General features: G+C 38.4%; 1 protein-coding gene across 1 annotated transcript; it reads left to right on the forward strand.

The window, feature by feature from the left end:
* Window positions 1–278: 278 nt before the first annotated feature.
* On the forward strand, window positions 279–6,276 carry Pole4 (DNA polymerase epsilon 4, accessory subunit). Its single transcript, XM_015499855.2, has 4 exons — window positions 279–508; window positions 995–1,079; window positions 1,555–1,596; window positions 5,959–6,276. The coding sequence occupies exons 1-4, from the start codon at window positions 299–301 to the stop codon at window positions 5,970–5,972; spliced, it is 351 nt and encodes a 116-aa protein (XP_015355341.1). The 5' UTR covers window positions 279–298; the 3' UTR covers window positions 5,973–6,276.
* Window positions 6,277–9,116: the final 2,840 nt, after the last annotated feature.

The raw sequence follows: 9,116 nt of genomic DNA on the forward strand, positions 1-9,116 counted from the left end.
CCTGGCACAGCCACCAAGTTAACTCGACTAAAAGGTCGGTTCCTGGGCGCTTCTAAGCCGGAGGTGGTCGAAGGGTCACCAGGAACAGCTGGTGAAATACAGCCATCACGTGGGTGGAAAGGAACCGCACAAGTACCAGTTTCACAACCTTGCCCGCTGAGCTTCCGGGCACGCCTCGCCGCGTAGGGGCGGAGCCACGCGTCCGAAGAGGGCGTGGCCCCCAGCCCGCGCGGGAAAGGGGCCGGCGCCGCATGCGCGCTCACAGTCGGTGGCCGCGCGCAGCACGCTCAGGGCCGGGATGGCGGCAGCGGCTGGAAGCGGGGCGCCCCGGGACGGAGGAGGGGCCGCTGGAGGGGAGGCAGCGGCCTCACAGGCTCAAGCTCCGACGAGTGCACCGGGGGCTCGTCTCTCGAGGCTGCCTTTGGCACGAGTGAAGGCTTTGGTGAAGGCGGACCCCGACGTGACGCTAGCGGGACAGGAAGCCATCTTCATTCTGGCGCGAGCCGCGGTGCGGCGGGAGCGCAAGGGCACTAGGGGTGGCAGCGCGTGGTTCTGGGGGCGTGGCTTTCTGGGGGCGGGGCTTGGGGGCGGCTTGGGCGGAATTTGGGGAGGAGGAAGAAGAGGGTCTGGGCGGGGTGTGCTGAGCCAGAAAGTGAAAGGGGTGTTTGGCTGCAGTCTGAGGCGTGTGTAATCAGGGAAGGCTGGAGAAGAGGGTCACGCACCTTCATGGGTTGTATTGCTTTGTTAACCACTTTACGAGGGCGCAGAGATCAACTTTAATTTGCAGCTCTCCTGGCTCACATACAATTTGTAGCAGTCTAGTAAAGGAACACGGTGGATTTATGAGTAGGGGGGAAGAGGTACTGGAATGACCTTAGTGAAGTCCAGTACCGTCTTAAGTTTCAGAACCTACCCACTTGCTTGAGCCCTTCACCTTCTTTTCTTTCAAAACCAGGAGTCCGTTGATTTTTTACTTTGTTCATTTGTTTGACAGGAACTGTTTGTGGAGACCATTGCAAAAGATGCCTACTGTTGTGCTCAACAAGGAAAGAGGAAAACCCTTCAGAGGAGAGATTTGGGTAGTGTCTCTGTAGTATCTGGCAGTAGACAATGGAGGGCTGGGTTAAGCTTCCCCTTTGCAGGTTGAGAAGGCAAAGCAGGTGTTTGATTTCTGACCCTCTGTCTAGCTGCTAACCCTTGCACATGTCCGAAGTTTTCAAATACTGTATCTTATACTCCCTGCTATATTGCCAAACTCTTCTCTGATAACTTTCAGAGCAAAGAGAATAAATTCAAGAGTAAAGCAACATGGTAGGAGGATTCCCATTTCCCCTTCTCATTGAACAGTATTTGCCCGGACTTGACTTTACTCTATTAGGCAGCCATATGTAAGATTTAGTGATGGAACAGAATAGATCTCAAGACAGCAAGGGACATATTGTATAAATGCCTAAATCTGTATAAAGCCTTATCCCCTTCATTGTGTGGATTGTGCTAATTTGGAGCTGATGGCCAAATGACTACAGTCAAGTGTCCCTTTTCCTTGTGTTTCAGATAATGCAATAGAAGCTGTGGATGAATTTGCTTTTCTGGAAGGTAAGCTTTTTATCAGTGGAAAATCATTTCCACCTATCTTTTCCATGCTAATGATGCGAGTTCAGCTCTTAAAAACAAATGTTTGGTTCTCTCTTATTTGTACAGAGATAGTTTCTTCTCCTTACTTCCTATTAGGACAGTGAAAACAAACTTGCTAACTCTATTTAGAGTCAGTTTCCCTTGGGGAGTTAGAACTTCTGGAAAACTGCTAACCATAAAGAAGGGAGAGGGAATATGAAGACACATGGTAGACTCAGATGAATTGGAAAGTTTTATACCTGCTTGTGTTTTCCATCCCTAAATATAAATAAATAGAAATTTTGTTCCCTCATCATAACATTAGCCATCAGGAACAATTGCCAACATTCTGTCCATTTTCTTCTTTAGCAGTCTGTGTGTACTGATTATTTTGCATTGAGATTCTGTACTTCTTGTAACTATTTTTTCTTAGGAATTTTAGGTTAACTCATGTACTAACTAAATCTTGTCATCAAAATAGGAAATACTTGAAGTACCGCATTTTAACTGCTTTCTCAGCTGTTTCTTCTACTGAATTCCTAAGTCTTACTCTTCAATCCGTGTATTCTGATTGAATAGCTTTTCAGAATCCATGTGCCCTCAAGTCATTCTCACTCTCACCCTAACAAGGTGTTCTCATTACCTCCTTTAAGCTTCATTACTTTCTGAAATCTTTTCTTCATTTATTTCATTCTTTTTATTGTGTGTTCTGCATCTCCATATCACACTAGGCCTGTGTTGTAGTCTTTTAAATGTCTTTGAAGATACCTTTCCATGGCCAGCTTCAAGCCTAGATCTTAAGTAATCTTTAATTTGTAGATCTTTGTTCAGCCTCTTTTTCAACCTATTTTTCTTAAAAATAATTTCTCTTAGTTTCGTTTGTTGCTCTATAATCCAGTATGTAGGTGTATTCTGTGTGTGGGTTCGTATGAAGAAAAAGTGTATTCTCCAGTTGTTGGGTGCAATGTCAAGTCTCATTGCATAGTTTATATTTTCTATATTCTTACTGAATTTCTTTTGTCTGCTTACTGTATCAATTAATGAGAGTTGTGTATTAATGTCTCCTATGACTGAAGAATATTTTCACTTATGGTTCTGATCTATTTTTCATTATAGATTTAAGACTGGAATTAGGAATATACAAATTTAAAATAATTATATATTGCTCGTGATAGAATCTTTAATATTTAAAAATTTACCATTGTTACTTCTAGTAATGTTTTTTGCCTTAAAGTCTATTTCGTCTCATGTTATTAAAGTTTGTCAGCTTTCTTTAGTGTTTATGTGTTTTTTTCCCCATCTTTTTGTCTTTACATTTCCATATCTTTGTAAGCGCTGTATAATTGGGGATATTAAATTCATACTGACAATCTTTGCCTTTAACTGGAGCACTTAGTTCATTTATGCCTAATTTAATTAGTGATAACAGTAGACTTAAATCTCCCATCTTATTTTACCTGCTTTTCATTTGTCCTATTTTATGCTGCCTTTTGTATTATTATTCCCTTTTTTTCCCTCCCTTCCATCTGTTGGGAAATTGTATATATCTATCCTTTTAGGATTAATCCATTAATTACTATATGCATGCTTAATTTATCAAAGCCAAAAGTTAGAACCTTTTCCCTCATCCTCAGCAAAATGGAATCTTAGAATCCATTAATGCCATTTATAAACCCTCATCCCTCAACTTAACATGCTGTTATTGCCATGTGTCTTTATCAGCCCACATCAGACATTGTTATTGATATATGATACAGATAATATATGAGTTTATTCATGTTTACTACAATTTTTGATCTTTTTATATTTCTTATCCTCCATTTGTAATCCTTTTCTCCCAAATAAGTTCTTTAGAGCTTTCTTTGGTATAGGTAACTGGGAGCTGACTCTCAACTTTCTTTTTTCTTTTTTTTTTTGAGGGGGAAATGGAAGTACAAAAAGATTTTACTGCTAAATTTAGAATTCTAGCTGTCCTTCTACCATTTTTTGGCTTCCATTGTTTCTCTTGAGAAATCACAGTCTGTCTTTTGAAGGTAGTTTATCCCTTTTTCAGATTTTCTCGGGCTGAGGATGTGGCTCAAGCGGTATTGCGCTTGCCTTGTGTGTGTGCGGCCCAGGTTCGATCCTCAGCACCACATACAAACAAAGATGTTGTGTCCGCCGAAAACTAAAAAATAAATATTAAAAATTCTCTCTCTCTCTCTAAAACAAAAAAAAAAAAAATTTTCTCTTTGCCTTTGATTTTCTGAGATTTCACTCTGATGGATAGAAGTATGGATATGCTCTGGGAAATTCTCAGCCAGTTTCTCTAGACATTGACTCTGCTTTGTTCTTTCTCTGCACTTTTTCTGGGATTTTCACTAAATATACGTAAAAGCCCAACCCTAATTTTGCCTTTGTATGATATGTTCTGTGTAATTTTTTGTTTTGGAATTTTCGGTTCTGTCTTCAGTTCTTTTCATTTCCTTTAAACCTCTTTGTTGATTTTCTGTGGATACTCTGAAACTTGTCTTTCATTTATTTAAGTGGTGAATGTAGTTGTTTATTATAGAGTATGTCATGTGTAATATTCCGTCTAATATCCAAAGCCTTTTGAAGTTCTTACTTTGTAGTATGTCCAATCCAATATCTAGACTTTTTGAGTTTGTTTTTTTATCTGTTCTTTCTTTTGGTACTGTCTTTACATAGTGGTCATTGCACTGGAAAAAATTATTTGTTGATAATTTGAGATTTTATGGTGATATCTTTCTCCAAAGAAAATTTTTCTTTGCTCCAGCAAGACACCTAGGAACATTATCAGTACAGTACCTCCTTAATGAGATCTAAGACTAGAAGATTCCTGCATCATAGTGGTGATGTAACCTCTGGGCTACAGGTCTGTGAGGAGTCTGATTTAATTTTGGTTACTGTGAGGGTATAACATTATGGGACTCTAGCTTAAAAAAGGATGGGTTACCAGTCCTCCTCACTCAGGCAGACTTTGGGGTTTGACTATTGATTGGTTCCCTGCCTTTTCAAGATTTTAGATTTGCCTTTTCTTGATTTTTTTTTAATGTCTTAAAGATCTTCTCTCATTTATACACACACACACACACACACACACACACACACACACACACTTGTTACGTATATACATGCACATATTTATATTTATATACTTTAGCTTTATTAGTTGGTCTCAGCAAGATATTGTCATTGTCAAAAGCAGGCTATTATCTTTTTTAAATTAGAGGTGTTTCTGGCTTGTTTTTACTATGTTCTTTGCCTTGAGTTATCTGTTTTATGCTAGAACTTTTAAAATAAATTTTGGTCTCTTTTATTTGTGTAGGATTTCTTTAAATTCTCAGTGATGTTTATTCTTTTTAAGAATGAGAGAATGTGGAGACTGGAAGCTGTGTGTAGTGTAGTGGGGATGGTTTTTGCCTGGCAGCTTTGCTTTAGGATGAGCAGGGTTGTGGTCAGATGTTAACCTGGGGCTTCCAAAGGCCAGTATACAGAATGCTCTGTTGTGGGAGCAGTGTTGTTAGAGGAGCTCTAGTGTCTCCTGATGGTCTGTCTGGCTCTTAAAGAGAGCCCTGTGATTCTCCCATTCAAGTTAAGTGTAAATGTCTTCACCATATAGAAAAAGTTATGAGAGACATGTGGGGGCAATAGTTTGTGATAGAGAAACATGGGTCATTGTCTCATTTTCCTCTCTGGTCTTTTATAATTCTTGGTGACTGAGTCTAGATCCTCCCTATGGTTCTAGGCAGATGGGCTTCCTCTTCAGCTGCAGCCCCCTCTGTGTTCCTTCTGGGTTCATTTTTCTCTACTCTATTTATAAACTTGCTTCAGGCAGATTTTGATAATTCACTTTTTTTGTTGTTGTTGTTGTTGTTGGAATCTGTTAACTGCCCATAGGCCCCTATTCCTTATTGTAGATTTATACCTTTTTTAAACCTTTTTTTCCTTTTGAATGTAATTTTGGGTGGCAGCGCATATAAATTTATGGGCTCGGTCCTACATCTTAAGTTGGAACTATTTAAAAGATTATAAACTCTTTTAGCTTATATCATTTATTTTATGTCACTTACTCCTTGTATGGTTTTCCTGTATGTTTAGTTACATAACAATTTCTTAAACCTTACCTACCTAATTCTAATTCTCTAGATTGGTATGCTTAATTTCCAACTGCCCACCCTCTTTAATATCGTATTTTTCCCCGAGGAGCTTTTGGATAGATATTCTTCAAAATTAGAATTGCTGCTTATATCAACATCCTTTCTATTTTAACTTTGCTCAGTTTGTTACACTAATCCCGCTTTCGAGGTACCTTGCTTTACATATTGCTCTTTGTATTTTTAGGTACTTTGGATTGATTGCTGAGCTGGACAGTTTTTGAGCCTTCACTGCATTCTTCAGCTTGCCTCTCTGCAGGCCTCAGCTTTGAAGAACAGAATCTCTGCACATATGCACATCTTCCTGCTCTACCTTTACTTAAGCCGGGATAAGCAGAGCTCTTACCTGATAACTTTTCTTTATGAGGTCTTCCACTACTTATGTCTGTCTTCCATTTTAGCCCTGGATGCAGCTGTTGCTGCTTGGGGCAGAGATGAAGAAATTGTTTGCATAGGTGGCTTAATGAATGATGAGGACCAGAATAAAGGTCTTTGATCAGCTTCATTCTAGTGTGTTCCATGATCTTGCCTTTGTTCTTGCCCTGTGATTGGAAAGCCACCATGCCCTGGTACAGACCTTCCTGATCTTCCCTGCCAGCCATTTTAAACCACAGTCCTTTCATTATTTTTGTTCTTTGTTCACTGTGGCACCATAATGTGGTTCCAGAATTTATAGAATAGTATTTGTCTTTAGTAGTCATAGATTGAAAACGAGTTAAATTTTTAAATTGAGAAATAATTCATAAACAGTTCACCAAAGTGCATAATTCATTGGTTTTTAATATAGTCACAGATGATGTGCAACTATCACCAATGAATTTTTGAACATTTTCAAATGAATGGAATCACATAATATGAAGGCTCTTGTGCTTTTGTGTCTGGCATTTTTCATGTAGATATTTTTTTCCTTTTTTTTCTTTCAAGCGGTCATGTTTATTTATACCAATAGGTTATATTAGTTCATTAGTATGATAGCTACATTATTGTTCATGTAGATTGTTTTTGTTTGTTTTTTTTTAAGATTTGTCCATGTATCAGTACCTTTTATAAAAATTGTGGTAAAGTATATATAATATAAATTTTACTGTTTTAACCATTTTTAAATGTATTTAGCTCAGTGGCATTAAATATAGTGTTGTAATACCCTTACCACCATCCTCCAGAATTGCTGACACTTTGGGTGGGGAGAAACAGGGGAAACAGTATGGTGAAGGTTTTATTTATTTTTTGCAAATGTAGAACTTTCCCTTAGAAAGATATTAACATAGTGGGTGTTTAAATTCCTTTAAATTGTGTAGCTTGTATTCTTAGATTCTGTTTCCAATTCTTAATAACGGCTGAGATTAAAAAGTGAAAAAAGTAAACTGAAACTTGATACCCATTAGATACCCATTAAACAGTAACTCCTCTTTTCTGTCTCCCTCGGTCACTGGCTAAATTTTTTATTTTTGTGAAAAAGTGTGAGTGACATAGGAAGCAGGCAGAGGACTAGAAAGCAGTGATTAAGGGAAGCAGCAAGAAACCTTGGAGAGCAGTTCTTAAGTATTTTTGGTTGTGGACCACTTTTAAGATACAAAGTCCAGGGCTGGGTGTGGTGGTGCATGTCTGTAATCCCTTTGATGGAGAAACTGAGGCAGGAGGATCACAAGTTCAAAGCTAGCCTCAGCAATTTAGTGAGGTCCTGAGAACCTTGGCAAGCCCAAAATAAAATATGAAAAGGGCTGGGGATGTGGCTCAGTGGTTAAGTGTCCCTGGGTTCAATCCCCAGTACTAAAAAAAAAAAAAAAAGATACAAAGTCCACAGGATCTTCCCCCTAGAGTAACGATGAGATGCTCAGTCCAATAGCATTAAAAAAAAAAAAAATAAATAAACTTCATTTCAGAATAAGATGATTCCCAGAAAGTTCTTGCACATCCCATACCTAGTTCCCCCATTGCTAGCATCTTAAGGTTACTAGGAAAAATTAAAAAATAAAAAAATAATAAAAAAAAAAGGTTACTAGGTACATTTGTTAAGAAATGGCATTTATGGGTCACTATTAACTGTACTCATAGTTTTTAGGATTTCACTAATTTTCCCATTCCAAGATCCAAACCAAGATACTATATTGCATTTACTTGTCATGTTTCCTACTGACTGGTTTCTGACAGTGTCTAGTCTTTTCTCATTTTTTTTTTTTTTTTTTTTACTGCTTTGACATTCTTGACTAATTCTGGCCAAGTATCCTAGATTGTGCCCCTGCCTGGGTTTATCTATCTGTCTTGTCATTAGTTAGCTCCATAACTTTGCATATAATTTTGGATGTTTTATAGACCTTGGAGGCCTGTCTGTATGCCTCTTATTATGGTAAATGGGAGTTTACAAGGGCATGCTGACCTTTTCTCAAGGTAAATTAAAATATAGGTTGCAGCTCAATAGTGGGACATGAAATCAATATAGTGTGTTGCCACCAGCATTTTTTAATATAGCAAGGTTACTGACTGATTGTAATGTTGACATACCATATTGAAAAATATAGACAAGATGTTAGATGCTATCACCAAAAAGTAAGAAATGCATTTTAAAATTAGCTAGATTTAACCATGTCACGTACTTCAAAACATCATATATGTAATTAAAAACAATGTTATTTGTTCATTTAAAATTAGCATCAGGTGTTGAATTTAGTAAGTAACTAAGTATTTTACTTTTCGTTGCATGTGTGTTTGTGTACTAGGTCCTTGTGTAAAATGTACATGGTAGGCAAAGTCTTGGCCCCCATTACCTTCATGCCCCCCTTCCCTGGTGCCATGCCTGAAATGTTATGTTACAGGGCAAAAAGGATGTTGCAGATATAACTAAGATTATTAATCAGTTGATTTTAAAATAGATTATCCTGAATTGTCTGGGCAGGCTTAATCATGTGATCCCTTAAGCAGTTTCTTCTGGCTGAGAATAGAAAAGAACGTGACCTGTTGTTGCTTTGCTGGCTTTGAAGATACAGGGGGCCATAAGCCAAGAAATGTGAGCACCTTTAGAAGTTGAGAATAATGGCCAGCACAGAAACAACCTCCGGCCCTCAACTGTATGGAACTGGATTCTGCCAGGCACTTTAATGGTCTTGGAAATGGATTTTCCCCTAAAGATTTCAGATAAAAAAGCCCAGGCCAGCCAACATCTTCACTTGTGCCTCACGAGACCCTGAACAGAGAATCTAGCAGCCTGTGTCAGTCTTCTGACCTGCAGAATTGTGAGACAATAATTGAATGTTTTGCAGCTATACTTGTGATTTATTATGGCAGCAATAGAAAATTAATGTGGCACATTTTGTACTGAGAGGGTAAAAAAACCTGGGAGTCAGGAGT

Source organism: Marmota marmota, unplaced genomic scaffold (assembly GCF_001458135.2).
Source record: "Marmota marmota marmota unplaced genomic scaffold, marMar, whole genome shotgun sequence".
Lineage (NCBI taxonomy): Eukaryota > Metazoa > Chordata > Mammalia > Rodentia > Sciuridae > Marmota > Marmota marmota.